Below are 19,186 nucleotides of genomic sequence, written 5' to 3' on the forward strand. Positions count from 1 at the left end.
TGGGTGTTAGCAGGACGGTGCAGGACTAACATGGATGAATTTTGACATGGTCCGTGTTGATGCACTGAGCTGCGTGCACGTGAGGCTAGATTGAAGTTTAACCAGCTCACACACACTTTCCGTCGTGACACTTTGCTTCTCGCTGCGATGGAGACATCCGCGTGACAGCTGGGCGCGTGTACACAGGCTAACTAGCGCACAGCGGCTTCCCAGGTGAGGTGTGTGTTAATGTTCAGCAACAACAGCAGCAGGCTGCGTCCTCACTGTGTGACTTATTGTTGGTTAAAGGTGATGTTGTGTGATCCTGTCCTGCTTAGTACCATGGCCTCCTCTCAGTCCCATGCGTGGTGTCACACCATCAAACCTTCAGTGGTACTCAGGCCACCGAGGAGCGACTCAGACCTCACCCCCCTCTGCAGGGAGGACCACCGACAATCACACAGAAATCACACCAACAGTGTTACAACCCGGCAATATTCCTATTCATCTGCTATATAACTATTCATCTGCTATATAACTATTCATCTGCTATATAACTACTCATCTGCTATATAACTATATAACTATTCATCTGCTATATAACTATATAACTATTCATCTGCTATATAACTACTCATCTGCTATATAACTACTCATCTGCTATATAACTATTCATCTGCTATATAACTACAACTACTCATCTGCTATATAACTACTCATCTGCTATATAACTACAACTACTCATCTGCTATATAACTACTCATCTGCTATATTCCTACTCATCCATAATATAACTATTCATCTGCAGTCAAACTATTTGTGTGCAATACAACAACAATCTGCAATATAACTACTCATCCATAATATAACTATCTGTGTACAATATAACTATTCACCTGCAATATAAGTACAATATAAGTATTCATTTGAAATATAAGTACAATATAACTATCCATTTGCAATAAAAGTACAATATAACAATTAATTTGCAATATAAATATTTATCTTCAATATAAGTACAATACGACTATTCATCTGCAACATTACTGTTTTTTTCTCCATATTAGATTAGATTAGATTAGATCAAACTTCATTGATCCCTCGGGAGGACTCCCTCAGGCAAATTAAAATTCCAGCAGCATTACAGGAAATGAAAACAAATAATACAAATAATAAGAGACAAATGGTAAAAAAGACAGTAAAACAATTGACATGTTATTAAAAAGCTTGTGTTGAGGCTATTGCACATCATGTGCAATATTCCACTTCCATACTATGAGGCACTAATTCTGCATTTACTGTGTATACACTTCATATATACATTAAATACTTTAGTTTTTGTCTACACTTGTGTTTTTAAACTTAATTCTTTATCGTTTTATTCTCCGTACTCTGTTACATATTGGGTAACTGTGACCCTCAGAGCAAGCTGGAACAAGAAAATCCTTCTGGATTGATAAAGTCTTATTTTATTTTATCTAACATCACTGTAACTTTAAACAATGATATTCAGGGTTGTGACTTTGAAAACCATGTGTATGTGATCATTGTGTGTTGAAACCCTGTTGTCACTGCACTTCCTCAATATCCTCCTTTTAAATCTGTGTGCTGTTTTTATAAATGCCTCTCTTCTCATCCCCAGAAGAGACAGCTGTCACTTCAGCATCACAGTCAGCTTCAGCTTCTTCTCCCATCATTAAACTGGCGGTTCAATGCCTAACACATCAGAGAGTCAAGGAGGGAACCAGTCTCGGCCAGAAGAGCAATCAGGGCAGCAGAGGACAACTGATGAAGAGGGCCGCAGCCTGATCAGCTCCCTGACCCGGGAGGCCGCCAGAGCGAGGAGGGCTTCCAGCGTCGAGCTCCAACTGCCATGGACCTGCCCGGTCACACACTCCAGAGAAAAGTTCTACACAGTGTGCTCGGACTATGCTCTCCTCAACCAGGCTGCTTCGGTGTATTGTCCCCCGAGTACAACCAGGGACATGGTACAGAACAAGCAGGATGATGGGCCTGCGCTGGTGAAGCCCAAACCCTCAGTGGACTTCAGCACTTGTGGGGCCCATGTGGGATCAGACGGGGACTATGAAATGGAGCAAGTGTCCTCTGGCAACACCAAGCCTATTCTGGCTTGGGAGATCGACACAGTAGACTTCGATGCCGTGCTTATGAGAAAAATAAGAACAAGTAAGAAATGATCTCATGACTGAAGTCTGTGATACGAATTTGTAAAATTTGTCAGTAAGATAATCTCGAACTACTACATTTCAGGCAATGTAAAGAAATGCAGCACCAAGAAGATGAAGTCATCAGACAGACCCAGCCGAAATCTGCAAGACATCCCTCCTCACGCCTCGCTGGAGGAGATCAAACAGCGTAAAGTGCTCGACCTCAGAAGATGGTAATGTTCCATTTAGTGCCTCAACATTTTTTGAATAATCACAGCACACAAACAATTGTTGATGGACAGGCAGGAAACCATAACTTGTACTTGACATGCGAGGAGAGGTTATATATTAAACCCGATTTAGTCAGGCATTTTGGTTAACATGCACTGTTTCCACCTGGTACTCTTTAGAGACTTTATACTGGAAATGACAGTATTGCATCACATTGTAAATGTAATGGTTTACTCTGTGGATTTGTTTATTATCTCAGGTATTGCATCAGTCGGCCCCAGTACAAGACTTCATGTGGAATCTCCTCCTTGGTGTCCTGTTGGAACTTTTTATACACCACTATGGGTGCAGGGAGGTGAGCTGCACATTATGTCCTCTCTCAGATTTCATGTACAAACACAGCTCATGACAAAGTAAGATGCTCAGTTCACATCAGCCCAAGTCAGGTCGATGTCCTGTAAAGCAGAACACTGCTTACACATTCTCAGGTAGGTACAGCGTGTTCATTGTTTTCCTCCTTGACATTAAAATAAGTCAGATCCCTCAGTTTGGTCTGCTTTGAACAGATCTTATCAATAATGTCAGACTCAAACCAGCAAATGAAATGTGAAAGGAATCTCAGTTACGAACTGATTGAAAACAACGAGGAATAACTGAACTGGGTGAAAAAGAATTCAGAGTAGTGCACTCTTCTCTTGTTTTGTAATCCCTCTGTAGCTTCTTTCAGACATGCACAAAACTTTGGATAATCTTTTGAAGGTGAGAACGCAAATGGCCAAGTGACTGCCTCCCAACATTCTCCAGAGTTTCTCTGGCCAGCCCGCTGGTAAAAACTTTTGTTAATTTCTGAATTAACCCATGTTCACAGCAGCAGAATTCATTAAAAGTAGCAATTAGTTATTTTGTTTTGGACGTATTCAACTCTTAAATTGTTGTCATCAGACCACTTAAAGAGCAGGAAGACAATCTCCTGCTCTGGATGCTGAAGGAGACAGCAACACAGTGTTCCCTGAGAATTTGACATGGTAGTTGTCGTCCTTACAGCTTCTGCAGCTGTCAGTGTAGATGATGAAAAAAAAACATTGTGATTAAACGCACCATGGACATGAGCCAGTACTTGTTGCTACTGCTCCAGATAACAAGCTGTTCCCTCGGATCCCAGAACACTGCTGTCTTTCAGTCCAAAAATGTAGGACCCATCAATTAACTGTCGAGACAGATCCAAATCAGCGTGATCTGAAAGCAGTTGTTCTGTTCTCTTGTTTTGAATAAGTTATCTTTTCAACTGGTATCATGCGGGATGATTTGCATATTTTCTGTTGCATTGAAGTTGCAGTCACTTACTAATATGTGCACCTTTATTTGTGTTGCTAGTCTCCCACCCATCTCTCAGGAGGAGGCTCTGCATATTCTTGGCTTTCAGCCGCCTTTTGAAGAGATAAAGTTTGGTCCTTTCACCGGAAACGCTACTTTAATGCGGTACACAAACGTGGCCTTTTAAATGAATCACTCCGTCTCAGGAAACACACCCAACTCCTTAATCAGTGCGTTTTATCTCTCAGGTGGTTCAGACAAATCAACGACAACTTCAGAGTGCGAGGTTGCTCCTACATTCTTTACAAACCCCATGGAAAACACAAGACTGCAGGAGAAACAGGTTAGTCCCACTGCTTCCAACCTCCCCTATATATCTGCTCATAAAGAGCTTAAACAAGTGGTAACTGCTCTAATCTGTTTAGCGGAAGGAGCGTTGATGAAGCTGACACAAGGGCTGAAGGATGAGTCCATGGCCTACATTTACCACTGTCAGAACCACTACTTCTGCCCAGTGGGCTTTGAAGCTACACCACTCAAAGCAGCAAAAGCTTACAGGTAGGTCACATCTCTGGGATTATTGTCATTACAGATTGTTCTGCTGATTAGTTTTGTGAATGATCAATTAGGTGTTTAGCCCCTTACTTAGTACCACACAGGAAGTATGGGATATTATGCCCCCCGATCGAAGTTAGCTAAGTTTGTTGAGGGGTTATTTAAGCTTGAGCCTGAGTCCTCGTTGAGCGATACCCAACCACAACCTGAGCTAGCTGCTCATCATGAAGATGACGGCATGCTGGACATCTGTATATTCATGGTCAGAGGATGTGGCCCTTTCTTCCGAGGGTTAGAAGAGGGATTTTCTTCCTCTTAAGCTGACATTGGTAAAGAACCTCTTGCCCATGTTCCCCAACTTTGTTTCAGAGTTGACTTTAACATAGAATAAGTTTCTGTCTGCCTGAGACTCAAATGGAAAATTTGGGGATTTGGGTGGAGCTGAAAATACTGGTTTGGTCAATTCCCCACCTAAGGAACCAACTCTGCCCAATTATCTAGCCTTGTCCCATAACCACGGTTTAGGCGGACCCACAACCCTCCAATCTAAGCACTGCAGGTTCACTGCGTTGCAGCTTGATAAGACTTATCGAGCTCAAGCTGGCACCTCTTGTTCGCTGAGCTCTGTCATCATGCTCCAGATACATCAGGCAATGTGTCTGGCGGCATTAGAGTCATTTCCCACTGGGTTGAGGTATGGCTTCCATGGTGGTGGCACAGACAGAGCTATAGCTTATTCTGTCTGACATGTTCTACATGGCTATATGTGTTCTTTATATGTGTTCTTTAGAGTGTCAGCCAGCTGAGGTTTGTGTTTTTTTGTGCTTGAGGACCTATGCAGTTCTTCCTTTAAGCATTTTGAGTTTGAGGACATGAAATTTCTCTCATACAAGACTGATTTGCCTCACGCTTTGACTTCTGCGAAGTGGGTGAGCAACCTTCATGCATTGTTTGTGCACCCCTCATATACCCAGTTCTCTTCTGATGACTCCAAGGTTACAGAAAAAGACTGGAAAAAACCCAGACCTGGAAAATCTGGAAAATGAGTTTCCATTTTTTGAAAATGGAAACTAGTAGACATGGATCATCCAAAGTGCTTACAAAAATAGAAATTGTAGTTCTTTTTTTCACGTCACATTTTTACTACGTGCTGCTGTCTGCATGTGTGCAAGAGACCACTTGCTCTGCCATCAACACAATTGAGAAATGTTCTCACAGTGAAGCCTCTCTCTCCTTTAATTGTGCATGATCTTATTAACCTTGATCTGTGTCTCGATCAGTCTGGAAAGGTCTTGTATTTGATGTTATATAGTGGTTGAATATTGTTCTGCTGCTCGACCTATCAATTAATGGACTGTGTAAACACTGTATAAATCACAGTTTATAAACAGACAAGCTGTTCTCTGCTGTGCAAAGGGGCCCTCTACCCACAAATGAAATGGAGCACTGGATCCTCATCGGAGAGCCCAGCAGGAAACACCCAGCTATTCATTGTAAAAAGTAAGCTCTGTTTCTCCTCACTCGCTGCTGCATTGTATCAACACTGTTGACAACATAGCTCAGCTGTGTGGTTCTGGAAATAAAAATCCCAGCCTTAATCTTGTAACCATCCAAGAATTTACCAAGCCAAACGTCTGTATAATATCAACTGTTTTATTCACAATGGGAGAAGTACTGCACTACCCACAATCCTCAAGTGTAATAGCAATGTTTCTGATCGATAGAGCTGGCTGTTACCATGGAAATGTCTACCACAACCACAAAAATCATGTCGGTGGGTCAAAGTGGGCGGTCACCGTTATGCTCTGTAACATGTAACCACTCTTTTCAGGTGGCTGGACATTGTGACTGACCTCAACACACAGAACCCGGAATACCTGGACATTCGTCACACAGAGAGGGGGATCCAGCACCGCAAAACCAAAAAGGTTCCTTTCCTCACATCTGTTGTTTTCATGGTTCTTTGAGTAAACACATGTGGGGTAGAAGTAAAAGACTCCCTCTGGCTCACAGGTGGGCGGCAACCTGCACTGCATCATGGCGTTCCAGAGGGTGAACTGGCAGAAGCTCGGCCCCTGGGCGATGAATTTGGAGAACCTGCGCCACGACTTCCACCACTCCAGCGCGGAGCGGTCCCACGGACACGTCTCAGAGGACACGGAGGAGAGGACGTCGAGTAAACGCCTGGCTCACCTGGGACGCTCGCACAGTATGGGAAGTCAGAAAGAGAGCAGCTGGAAACGCCTGTCCAACACCACAGAGTACAGACAGAGGAGCTCCCCTGACAGCGACCTCGCAGAAGACATCACAGACTGAAAACGTTCAGCGTGACGTACAGGGGAGGACGAAATAACACTATAACACATTTCGGTAGCCTTAAGATACAGTTACAGAAAGTCTGGAGTTGTTCTGTATTTTATCATCAATATATGTCAAAAACAAGACCATAACAGTCCATCTGTCTGTATGTTCTGGCTTCTCCACCCTGTTTGTGGCACTTAACTCCGAACCCATAAGTTCATACTGAAGATGTAAATCTTTAAAAATGCACCCCAAATATTTGGTTTCAAAAGATAATGTTCTAACACGACTAGGCCTTGTAGTTTTTAATCAAACTATATTTAAACAGAAGCAGAAGAAGAACAGAAGAACTTTTTTCAGCGTTGGATTAATACAGTTAATGCTCTTGTGGGTATCCCCTCCAGCATAATGGCAAAACAAACTTAACTGTTATTTTAATGAATTAACATCTAGATATCTGAGCAATAATAGAGTTCTGTGTACATAGGCATGAGCTCTGGAGTCACATGCATTTCTTGTCAGGATGATACATGCGTTGTAGGCATTTGTTATTAACTCAACTGTCAGTTTGAAGCCATAACATAGTTTGCATTACTTTTAATCGAATATTGGGTTGAAGATAATGTTGGTGAGGGTCCGTAAACTTGGGACTGATGCACCAGCAACCATTTACAGGTCACAATCACACAGGCAGCTACACACGTGAGACATATTAAATCGATCACACTATTTTTTGTTGTGATTTGACTTTGGAGGCAGCAGACGACACCTGGCAGACATATGGAGGACAGATGGTTGCTGTCTGGATTGCTTGAGCATCAGTTTCAAATAGTGCAGTCTTCCTTAAAATCATGGCGACATATTGCAAACAGTAGAATACTTGCTGTTAATGAGAGACAGTCGTTTCTAGGAGATATTTCCTGAACAAAACATTAAAGCCTTAAAAATGAAGATCAGTAAATCAACACTTATTAAAACATGAGTATCATGGGGCCACAGCACTGGAAGGTGTTTCTTTTATTTTGTCCACCCGAGTATTTACACTCACAGGTGAGTCACACTACGGGATTATTTTCACTTTATCCTTAAACTAATCAAACACATTTCTGTGAGCTCAGTTATGTTTATATCACATCGTCTTTACCTCACTGCTTTGATACTGTATTGGAATACATTATATTCATGCTGTCTTAGGAAACATGACAGTGACACATTGTGCTGTAAATTCAGTTTAAAGATCACCCCTCCATATTCCCATAGTAGAGGTACAGTGAGTGGGCTTGTTTTGTGCCTGACGTACAGTGGTTAGTTCAGTGGAAATGCCGTCCAGTCCCAAGTGTTGTTAAAGCAGCTGTTGTGCTTAGTGAATCCTACAGTGAGACTGTTGCATAGACTGTTCCAGTTTTTAAAAGACAGGATCTGTACAGAAGTGATGGTGGAATCCTTCACACCCTCAAACTACATGCTTTTATTTTTCTGTCTATGTACAGACTTAATTTATTCTTACACTTTAACCAATAAGGTCTTTGTCTTTGACCCAATACAGATGTCATTGTGTACCCACATGGTTTTGATGTAGTGGTATATTTTATTTATTTTACAATAAATTAAGATTTTTACAAGCTCCCAGGACAGACTTCTGTCTTTGTGACTATCACTGTTACAGTCTCAGTCCAGTCACACTGCAGAGGCTGCAGACGTACAACTTCCTTTTAACTGTTGTCGTAACTCTTTTACGTGAGCAGGACCAATACGGCAGCAGCCTCCTAATGGAGAGAGAGAGAGTCTTCAGAGGACAGACTGATACAAAAGACAAAAGAGAAAAGAAAACTTTTCATCTTACCTATCAAAAAGGCACCTTGCTTCATCCATGTATGACTGAGTTTGGGTATTGATGCTGATGTTTTTCCTGACGTCAGCCACCTTTGTAGGAAAAAAAAACAGATGTTGTTGTGTGCCTCTGTGCACTTTGGAAAAGACAAATAGTAACTACAAGTATGTTTTTCTTCACCCTAGTTGAGGGTTTAAGAGGATGTCGCACCTTGTACAGTTTATTGAGCCCTACGAGGCAAATTGTGATTTGTGAATATGAGTCCGTTAGTGTGTGCCAAGGAAAATGGCTGCCATTCACAAACTCACAAATCAACATTCTGAGACGTTGCTGTTTACTGCAAGTTGATTGGATGAAATATTGCTTAGAAAATTGAAAAACAAAACAGACAGAAAGAAAGTTGAACTACATGTAGGATTTCTCATTGGAAAGTCACAGGGCTCAGTTAAAAGAAGAGACTTCGTCTGATTATTTCACTTTAACTACATTCAGATACAGATGAAATATTTTATTCAGTATTTTCCTACATATGAAGCTGCAAAGAGCATGGTCGGGTTAAAATGAGAGAGCAGTCCGAGAGCAGCCTCACCAACAACATCATTTGTATCTTAAGTTTTCTTTAATGGATTTCTAGACTATCCTGTTGTAAGATGTATTATTTTATAACACATGTGTTCGGAGAGGTGTGTCAATGTAGATCTGGTGTGGAAACGCAGGGAAGGATTTTCAGTGTACTCTTCACCAAATGGAAACACTTTTTGCTCGGGATCTGTTTTCAATCAAGTAGAATGACTGATACAGGGATAATTGGTTACTATGGTGGTGAGGAAAACATTGCCTTTACACAATTTTTCCTTAATTTCTAGATGTGTTTGTCATGATGCCACATCTGTTGATAAAAATACAGAGGTAGTTAAAGCTGTGACTTAATTATTAAAACTCGATAGCTGTTCAAATTCAGGGGCTGCGTCCCTCTGATGACGTGTCTACTTGGCCTAAAAAGACTGCCTCCTTCGTGGGCCGCAGAGTCCGTGAGGGTCGAACTGAATTGAGACAGTCTGGTCTACAGAAAATGACTGCTGTTGCCAAGCAACAGAGCTGCAGTTGAACAGTTCGAAATTATTTTGAGTTTTATTTTATTTTTAATTTGAGAACTGTTAACTGTTGAGTTTAAGCCTGAGTAAATTTTTTGTCACTGAAGCCCAATGAATCCTGGGATAGGTTGGGCTGTGAAGGATCCTTTGTTTCTCGATTCATTTCTCAGCTGCATTTGAAGGAGCCTTTAAAATGGGACAGTCTTCTGCCGCAGAGACGTAACCAGTGTTTAAATGCAGCCCCTGAATTGAGACGCAGCTCACGACTTTGGACTCACCCCTGCTCAGTGTCCCACTCCTCTCCACTGTTGGGGTACACCACCCAGCTCATATCTGGGCTCAGCAGGGAGCCTGCAGAGTCCAGCAGCCGCTCCACCAGTGCTGGAGAGCAGCAGTTGACTCCTACAGCGACCAGTTGTGTGGATCTGTTCGCAATCTTCACTGCGTCTGTGAACAGGCTGCCGTCTGATATGCACATCCCATCCTGACAGATTTTGTACAGAGCGGGAGTCTCTCTAAAACACTAATGGATCAACATTACCTGTATACTCTTCATGTACAATGGTTACCTTACAGGAGAAGGAGAGCCAGGCTTTGGTGTTTGGAAACTCTCTCAGCAGCTCCACCAGAGCCTCCGCCTCCTTGATACTTGGGATCGTCTCAAAAGCAATGAGGTCAGCTCCTGCTGCTGCTAAGCAACCAATCTGTGGCTGATGCCATGCTTTAAGATCCTTTTGGGGTTAAAAGAAAACCTTAGATTCTGAAAATCGAGTTAATTACACCAAATTACACCTCGACCAAAGAGGTTAGGTTTTCATTCCTGTCCTTTTTCTAATTGTGAGCAGGAATTATGCAAAACATACTGAATTTCCCATGAAACTTGGTGGAGCCTGGGCTTAGGAAGAACCCTGTTAAAGAATCTCAAGCAAGAATTAAGGCCCATTGTGTGATGTCAGGGTTAGCAGAGGAATATTCTGTGCAAGGGGAGGAATTTGAAGGGGAGGTTATTTAAGGTGTGGGTGTATCCAGGTAAATCACTTTGTTTGACAGCATGTCGCTCTGCACCAGTTTGTTTGTTTATATTCAGTGTGCCAATTGTTTAAGAATTTATATTTTTATGTCTGTCTAATATACACCCTAGCTCACTTTATGTTTTTGTTAACTAGTTGCTTATGGCCCCTAAAGTTTGGTGGCGATATATGTGAGAGAAATGTGTGTTCCTGATGATACTTTAGATGCTTCGTTGACTTAATTTTTGAAGGTAACTTTGTGCATATTTTTTTATTTTGTTTAGTAATGGTAGGCATGGTAATGAATTCATTTTTGTTGTTTATTATCTAAAAAAATCATCCATTCATTCATCCAGCCATTCACCTATGTGGACCTCTGACAAAGTCACCTTTAATTTACCTGAACTAGATTTATAACCTTCAGGAAGTTTATAAATGTAGTCTTTTACAAACCCATTACATTTTAGTGCAAATACAGATTAAAGCACAGATCCAGACATTTTGTTTCACTTTCTTTAACCATGCTTTATGACAAATAAATCACGAAGGTTATCAGACCACTTCTAAATCATGTGAAGGTGGAGTTATGTACAAGTTTAGGTGCCATTCAAGTTCTGTGTGTGTCAACCTCACAGAGCATTCATAATGACTTTAAAGGAACCAGTATGAGCACAGTGAGAACCACTCACCTCAATACTCATCTCCTCTGCATACACCCCAGTGTACTCTGAACCATTGTGCAGAAAAGCCCCGTATGGTCCAACAGAGCCGGCCACCAAGGGAGATCTCTGCTCTGAAGAAATAAACAAATCACAGCATTCAAATAGCACAAAGACGCACTGGCTCCACTCAGCTCAAAAGATATCAGTGTCTGAGTCTGTACCTGTTGGACGGCTGTCGGAGACAAATCTCTTCACTGACTCTTTGGCCAGGTGAACACCAGACATCAGCAGCTCTCTGGCAGTTTCAGAGCTCACGTCCATGTGAGTGATGAACCCTGTGATACTTGCCTGGTATGTGGCTGTGGTGATAACATCAGCTCCACTGAGGAGGAACCTGTGGTAAAATAAAAATAAAAAACACATGGTTCCTGCAGCTGGTTATCATTTCTTCACCATTATTCTACTGACTCTGCGACCAGACTTTTTCATGTGGACCCACCTGTAATGAGCCTCTCTTATGGCCTGGGGATTGGTGTGCAACAGTCTGGCACTCCACAACGGATCTCCCTATGTGTGTGAGACACACAAGACACATCAGTCTATTTCTTAACACTGATGATATATTAAGAACTGTTAATCCATTCTTTTCTATACAGAGTTGGATGTCTGCTTGTAGTGCTGCGCAATATGGCCAAAGATTATATCAAGATACAAATGTTCATATCAGTCGATATCAATAATGTCATATTCAAGTTTAACAACAGAATTTTGCTCCAGAGTGAAGGTTGTGGTTGACAAAGACAAAGACTTGACAAACAGCAGAATATTTTACAAATCTGAGGTCGATCAATGATCCATTATACCTCCTCACTGTGTTTGCACAATGCATAAGCATTGTATTGATATATTGAACCTGTGTTATATTGCTTTTGATGAAAATGACATTGCAATAATAACTGATATTGTTTATTGGCCAGCCATAGCTACTTGCATATAGAATTGTTACATGGCATCATATTCAACAATATAAGCTGGTAGTCAACCACAGGCATGGTGATATTTATTGTAAGTGAATAACTAAATCAACAATATTAATAACCCAGTATTATGCAATAATATTAATAATACTTAGCTACATTTTCTGAATAATAATTACACACTTCATTTAGATTTTGGAATATTTACTTGTAAAAACTTTAGCATTACATTGTGGTATTGTCCTAATAGGTGTTTTTAAAGTTTCATTCCACTATTTCACATTGACTTTTACCATGGAGACACAGCTTTATGCTATCTCATTGTGATGAGTTAGTTCCTGCGGTGTCAGTGTTTACTTGGTCAGCTCAGCTGGAATACAAAGTGCATGATGCTACATTTGATTTATAAAGATGTAGCTATATCTGATGTTAGCCTTCTAAACACATAGAAATATTCTTAAACTATTTACAAAAAAATGAAATTGTGCAGTGCAGCCTACCTGCTAAGATAGTAAGTATTTAAATGTGAAATCATTGCAGGCTGGGAGGAAAGAGACATATGTGTATGTACGGAGCATGAAGTGTGTATTCAGTTGTATTATTTGAAGCTGTACCTGTAAATGTATTCCTTGAGCTTCCAGTTCAGTCGCTAGTCCACCATCCAGAATCAGAGGTTCATTATCAGTCATGTAAGCTCTCAGACGTGAAGCCATAGAGAAACACTGGTTAAACCTAAAATAATATTACAACTATTATTATAACACAGACTGCTGACAGACACTGATCTCATACAGTGGTGATAAAACTCATGAGGTCGCTTCATAAACTGTTGTTGTTCCGGGTTACAGAGAAGGGTCAAATGGTGCCTTTGCTGCCACTCGGAACTTTGAATAATTGAGGTTATTCCGATCTTCACTATTGAACCTTATGACCGCTAGATGGCGCATTACACAATGGCTATGTTGCATGCGGAAGGTGAACGGTGTTGTATCATAATATAATTCAGATCACGAATGAGTGAATCATTGTGACTTTATACTTTTGTCACTGAAATGTGAAATCACAACGTCAACAAGTCCACAGCACCTTCCAGTCAGGCTTTTCCCAAATGTGATATTTTCTTGTACCTCATTTATATGCTATGCACATGTTACTAACGACACCTAACAAGTGTGGATGCTGCAGTATGTTTGTTGTTATTTATATAAAACCTCCATGTATATTAGAGCTATTTCATTAGTTGACTTGTATTTCCGCATCTTGTTACAGTGAGTCTTGAACGCACCTCGGCTTTTCGCTACAGTTACTATAGAAACGGAGCATAGCCCGGGCAGCTAACGTTAGCAACGTGACAACAGATCGGGATGTATTAGTCGCTACTTTCTAAAAATGGTAAGTGAAACCTCCACTGCTCGTCTTCTATCGTGTGAACGTAGCCTGTGAATATTCGATACCAGGAGAAACGTCGGTGTGCTGATGCGGAAGCTTGTTTGCTAATGTTAGCATCTAGCATATCAACAACAGGATAACAGCAATTAAGCTAACGTTATTAATTTATTAGCTTATTAACTACTCTAGGGTATTCTAGATGTGTCATCAATATTAGCATTTTGAATTAACACCGTTTTAATATGCAACAGCAACAATTGGTGGTAAATAATCGCATATGCTTACAACAAGCTAATATCAGTAGATACACATTATTAGCTTCAGTCGACGTGCACGTCGATCTCTAAGTTATCTTAATGTCTAAATGTTACAACCGCACTACCACAATACAACAACATAGGTTGGTCAGGCTGTCCATTGTTTTCACTGCAGAGAACCAAACTGTTCGCTGGCGTGCAGACAAACCTGAAGAGAGAAACAACACATGGGGCGGATTCAGTGAAAGAAGCAACACAATCACAAAGAGCACCTGTTCTGCTGACGTGCCCTTTGGCAAGGCACTGATGCCAAGGCAGTGGCTTCACTGTTAGTTCTGACTCTCCGGTAGTAAAGATAAACAGGATAAAGCAGAACATATCTCCAATAAGTTGTACATCTGTGTGTGCTAGACACAACATCTCATTCTTGGATAATTAGTTCAGTTAGAAAACCAAACCCAGTATTACCCAAATACTGAGAGTTCACATCCTCCCTGTGTTTTTGTAGAGCAGGAGAGAGATGTTTATTTTATCTGTGGGGTCAAGGTCACAGGGGCTGGAGCTTTTTCAAGTTAACAATGGGCAGAATGCAAGGAAGCGCTGTGGACACATTGTCCTTCACAGACACAAACCTACTCACACGAGGGTCGGGATAAAGTCGTCAATCACCTGACATGCGTGACTTTGGACTGTGGGAGGAAACTAGAGCTCCCATGGTGATGGTGCTGGAAACCAAACACAGGCTGCTGTTGCTGTGAGATGACAGTGCTAACGAATCAGGATTGTTTTTGGTAGATAATACAAATCATGTCAGATCTGTCCTCACACAAGTTTTTGTATCAGATAATTCTTTAATCACTCTTAGTTGTTAACAGTCACAAAACAAATGCCATTTAATAGCATGTCTTTGATTTGAAGACGGCCAGTTAAAGAAACCTTTAACCTTGAGTTTGTAAGAACCCAGACTTACGACTGTAAATAAGTAAATCCTACCATAGTCTGCCACGAGACTACACTTAGCTCTTTAAAAAACAATACTGGTGTTTTTGTATGCTTTGAATCAACTTACATTGACTTTCTTATGTAATCTCCCACAATTAACATCAGTTTATTTCTGTGAAAGTAACATCATTGCTCTGGGGATGTGCAGTTGATTGTTAGATTGAAAAGTTTGCAACAGTATTTTCTAAAAGTAACATGGTGTTCACTGTCTTGTACCAACTAACTCAAGCCAGTTTTAATACTCTGAAATACTCTGAATTATACTAAATGGAATAAAACTTGCCAAACATTATTGATGTGGCTGTATTACAAACTTAAATGATTGGTAAGTCTACTATAGAAACTATGGAGCTGTTTACCCTTACAGAAATATTAGTTAAAATTCAAATGGTTGACTCACACAGTGTTTTTCTTGTTCTCATTTGAGGTTATGGTGAAACAGTTTTCCATCTCTTTCTGGGACTGACGTCTAAATATATAAAAATCTTTATCATATTTGTTTCTGAATCAGAGCCTCATTGTCTTTCAACTTTATATTTTTTGAAACCTTGTTATTTGATATTTTGTACCTCTGCATTAATCTGATTTGGATCTTGTCTTTAACTACTAGGAGGATCGCTTTGCTTTTAATGCGGAGTGGTATGACCCCATTGCCTCCCTCCTGCGGAACTACCAACTTTTCTACTACCCCAAAGATGGCTCAGTGGAAATGGTAGGTATTTACTTCTGCAGCTAACAATGCATGTGTTACCTATAGAGCAAGTTCACCATGATTAAATAAATCAAGATTTTAGTCTCAAACACAATATATAAATATCAAACAGCATGAGAACAGATTTTTTTTAGGTTTACAAGATATCATGTTTATTGCTGAAGTAATTTATTTTTTGAAAAACCAACAACAATGGTTTTGTTTTTTGTAGTTTGATGTAAAGAACCAGCGAGTATTTTTGAGAAGGACCAAATACGACGACATCCATCAAGAGGACCTGTTTGTTGGGAATCGAGTGAACATTTTTTCACGGCAGCTTAATCTGACTGGGTATGGGGATCAGTACACAGCAAACAAACTTGGCAGCAAAAAAGAAAGGTAAGATTGTTTAGTCTATGTGATAAGTCCACATTATCCTAATATCCTCCAGTTACTTGAAATGAAACCTTCCTAGAGAAGCTCATAATCTTACTTCGAACATTATTTATATGTTCTGTTCTGTGTTCTATGACAGAATGGTGAGAGATGGGAAATCAATTTGATTTCTAATACTAGTAATCTGTACATGTTTGCTGTGTTTTATTATGTTATTTTTTTGTGTTATTTGTTTCTGTTTTTAATATGTATTAGAAACGTTTTATTTCATTGCTGCCCATCTTGAACATGACTCCCTGACTCTCAATGGTACCTTCCGGATTAAATAATGGATAAATAAACATGTAAATACATATGAAATCAAAATATATTCCTATAACTGTCTTGATGTATGATGATAAGTTGTCTCCTGTTATGTGTAAAATCAGAAATGATCCTTTTACATCCTGATGCATTTTTCTGTCCTTATGTAGCATATTTTTCCTTTTCTCTATTTTTCTCTAGGACTCTTGCTTTGATAAAGCCAGACGTAGTTACAAAGATCGGCGATGTCCTTGAACTGATATACTCCTCCAACCTGATTGTGACCAAAGCCAAGATGACAAAGCTCACTTGGTAAGGGCAAAGTCCCACTGGGGAGAGTCTAATGATACTACAAGGGATGTATCAGACAAACTCTTGTCACAGAGGCAGACAGGCTGTGTGGTGCCAGTATTCTCACATAAACAGATGGACGGCTCGGCTGTCTCACACTCATTAGGAACATATGCCTTTGCTAGGACCAGAGAATGTTAGCATATAAAACATTTCTAACTCATGGTGGAATTGTTTTGGTGAACCAGTCAAGGTCTTTAAAATATGAATTGATATAATGAGAATTTTTGACCTGAAGTATATATTGCAGATATTCCTTGAATATCTTAATGAATGAAGAACATTTGCTTGTACTAGGGTTGCTACTTTGTGCTATTTTACTAGGATCTAAAATCTGATCCATATCTAATATTTCCCTGAAATCACTTACTTCTTATAAACCTGAGATAATTAACTTATTTCCCAGAATGTTATCTCAGTTTTCTCTATAATTAGTACCAGTTTACAGAGTCTTTTTCCAGAATCTACAGGTGTAAAATAAAGTGTTACAATTTTTGTTAGCCAATATGAAGGTCTGTTGTCAATAAAATAAAGTAAAAAACATATTTGTAACATGCTAGAATCATCCTAAATAAATATATCTTTTATTGTGTTATTTAAACCATCAACAGGTTGTTAAAACTCCCATAATTTAGGATCTGAGGATATGACCTTAAAGTCCACTCAGAGCCATCTTTTGTTTTTAATAATTAAGAAAGTCAAATCGAATTCCACTCATAAATACTATCAACTATCAAGTCTTATTAGTCTCATTAGTTTGGAACACAGAGTTTTTACTGACTTGAGATAATTTGGTCACTTATTAATTCCCTGGTTTATGGTTTTCTTAAATGACAGGAAAGAGGCAGCAGAGTTTTACGCGGAACATCAATCAAAGCCTTTCTTCAAGTAAGTGCCCATGTAAATGATTTTCTAATTCTGAGCAGGAACAAACAGCAAAAGAAGATTTTCTATAGCCGGCTGTTATCATTAACTGAACTTGTGAAAATGATCCTGGTGACATTGTGGTGACATTTGGACACATTTAGTGCAGCTGGCCTACTGCCACTAAATATTCCATTTTAAATTAACAATTCATTTTGCAGTAACCTGGTGCAGTTTGCCTCCTCGGGGCCCGTAGTTGCCATGGAGCTGATGGGTGATGAGGCCATGTCTATCTGGAGGAAGCTCCTGGGACCCACAGACTCTGCTGTGGCACGGAGGGAGGCCCCGCAGAGTGCCCGTGCCCAGTTTGGAACAGATGGTGTCAAAAATGTTGGACACGGCTCTGACTCAATTGCTGCAGCAGCAAAGGTACATGTTCACGTTCATATGTGTCCTTGTAGCCCATGCTCCACATTGTCACGTATTTCCACCTCTATTTTCTCTTTCTTTTTTTTTTTAGGAGCTTGAATTTTTTTTCCCATCCACAATTGGCCATGGTCCCTCTAACACAGCTCTCTATACAGACTGCACATGCTGCATCATCAAACCTCATGCCATATCAGAAGGTAAGGAGCACAGATATACTTATGTATACTTTCATTATCCATTATACTACAGCTACAACTACCAGTATTTATTGATGCCTATACAGCTACCTAATAATTCCACAAATGCCAGTTGTGTAAAAAGCCATAATTTACCCAGTTACATATTTAGTTGTAAAAAAAGAATTCCACTGCCTTGTATGAGCTCTTCTACCTGTGGCTGTTACTGTGTTTGTGTCACACAGAGGCACTACGTGGTTACCAAATTTTACTTTGGATTTTTCCAAATCCCTGCCCTGATCCGTGTTCATGGAGCATGCCACTGGAGCTGTGACCTGTGAAATGTGAAAGTCCCTGTACAGAGCTAAAGTATGCACACAAAGAGTTGTTGGCTGTACTTGTTTCGTGACATACCGATCAGACACAGGAAAGTGAAGAGGCTCAGCCTGCTCCCACAAATTAATCTGATCTACGGTCCGATCCTGGCGTGTTTATCCTCAGCAGTGATTTCTTTGATATGGGTTTGGAACTAGGTTTATATTTAGTCTCCTTGCATGTTCTTACTTACTTGTACTTTGTTTTTGTCTTTTTTCTAAATTTGAACATAATGAGCTGAGAGGACATTTTTGTCCAAGCTTGAACTCTCTAGCGACATCAGAAAGGAAATACAATAATAAAAAGGAGCAGGCAGAATTGACTTGATCTCTTTTAATTCCTTATGTGTCTCCATGATATGTAGGTGTGCCAGGACCCTGATACTGTGCATGCTGCCAGTTGTGCATGACTTTCTACCACACCTAAATGGAATGGTGCCATGATTAGTGTTATTATGGGAGTTACACCTGTGCTTTTCCTGTTTTGACAAGTTAAAATGTCTCGTGTGAGAAAGGTCTTTGAGAGAGGAACCGTTAAAAAACATACACAAGTAAAGACATGTTTTTTTCTGCTGCAGGGCACGATTGAGTAACTGAACTCCAAAACATAGAGTAGACATATACAATAGTATCAGTGATTGAAATTGTAAATTTTTTAAATTAAGATTTGTGTCACCATATCAAGTATATTTAAAGCTCTCTCTTGTTTTCTTCTATTCTTCCAGTTCGTTTGGTTCACTTTCAATCAATCTGAAAACAGAGGACTTTATTTCTCATATATTATCATAAATTGTCTCTGATTAAAGTATTTTCTTATGTTTTAACATGACCA

General features: G+C 40.0%; 3 protein-coding genes across 6 annotated transcripts in view; 2 read left to right on the forward strand and 1 right to left on the reverse strand.

The window, feature by feature from the left end:
- LOC109625594 (basic immunoglobulin-like variable motif-containing protein) lies at positions 1–8,177 on the forward strand. Of its 2 annotated transcripts, none has more exons than XM_020080872.2 (10): positions 1–218; positions 1,622–2,166; positions 2,251–2,380; positions 2,638–2,733; positions 3,753–3,857; positions 3,941–4,035; positions 4,118–4,250; positions 5,664–5,747; positions 6,079–6,175; positions 6,261–8,177. In XM_020080872.2, the coding sequence occupies exons 2-10, from the start codon at positions 1,692–1,694 to the stop codon at positions 6,561–6,563; spliced, it is 1,518 nt and encodes a 505-aa protein (XP_019936431.2). In that variant the 5' UTR covers positions 1–218; positions 1,622–1,691; the 3' UTR covers positions 6,564–8,177. The 2 variants fall into 2 exon arrangements, with proteins under 2 accessions (XP_019936431.2, XP_019936430.2); XM_020080871.2 differs by having other exon boundaries at positions 1–213.
- LOC109625597 (homocysteine S-methyltransferase YbgG) overlaps positions 8,117–19,186 on the reverse strand; it is a 14,630-nt gene continuing 3,560 nt past the window's right edge. Inside the window, exons 1-9 of one of the 3 annotated variants that reach the window (XM_069522489.1) lie at positions 14,041–14,058; positions 12,737–12,854; positions 11,645–11,712; positions 11,367–11,539; positions 11,173–11,276; positions 10,043–10,204; positions 9,752–9,957; positions 8,392–8,471; positions 8,117–8,314 (exon numbers count right to left, since the gene is read on the reverse strand). In XM_069522489.1, coding sequence (XP_069378590.1) covers positions 8,226–8,314; positions 8,392–8,471; positions 9,752–9,957; positions 10,043–10,204; positions 11,173–11,276; positions 11,367–11,539; positions 11,645–11,712; positions 12,737–12,835 — 981 coding nt within the window. In that variant the 5' untranslated portion in view covers positions 12,836–12,854; positions 14,041–14,058 and the 3' untranslated portion in view covers positions 8,117–8,225. Of the gene's footprint in view, positions 8,315–8,391; positions 8,472–9,751; positions 9,958–10,042; positions 10,205–11,172; positions 11,277–11,366; positions 11,540–11,644; positions 11,713–12,736; positions 12,855–13,976; positions 14,007–14,040; positions 14,059–19,186 lie in introns of those variants that run through there. The other 2 variants (XM_020080877.2, XM_069522488.1) reach the window with 2 other exon arrangements.
- Positions 13,376–19,186, forward strand: part of nme7 (NME/NM23 family member 7) — a 13,957-nt gene continuing 8,146 nt past the window's right edge. The window contains exons 1-7 of the mRNA XM_020080873.2: positions 13,376–13,514; positions 15,381–15,482; positions 15,694–15,860; positions 16,362–16,472; positions 17,349–17,399; positions 17,597–17,804; positions 17,896–18,001. Coding sequence (XP_019936432.1) covers positions 13,512–13,514; positions 15,381–15,482; positions 15,694–15,860; positions 16,362–16,472; positions 17,349–17,399; positions 17,597–17,804; positions 17,896–18,001 — 748 coding nt within the window. The 5' untranslated portion in view covers positions 13,376–13,511. The remainder of the gene's footprint in view (positions 13,515–15,380; positions 15,483–15,693; positions 15,861–16,361; positions 16,473–17,348; positions 17,400–17,596; positions 17,805–17,895; positions 18,002–19,186) is intronic.

Source organism: Paralichthys olivaceus, chromosome 3 (assembly GCF_024713975.1).
Source record: "Paralichthys olivaceus isolate ysfri-2021 chromosome 3, ASM2471397v2, whole genome shotgun sequence".
In the NCBI taxonomy this organism is placed as follows: Eukaryota; Metazoa; Chordata; class Actinopteri; order Pleuronectiformes; family Paralichthyidae; genus Paralichthys; species Paralichthys olivaceus.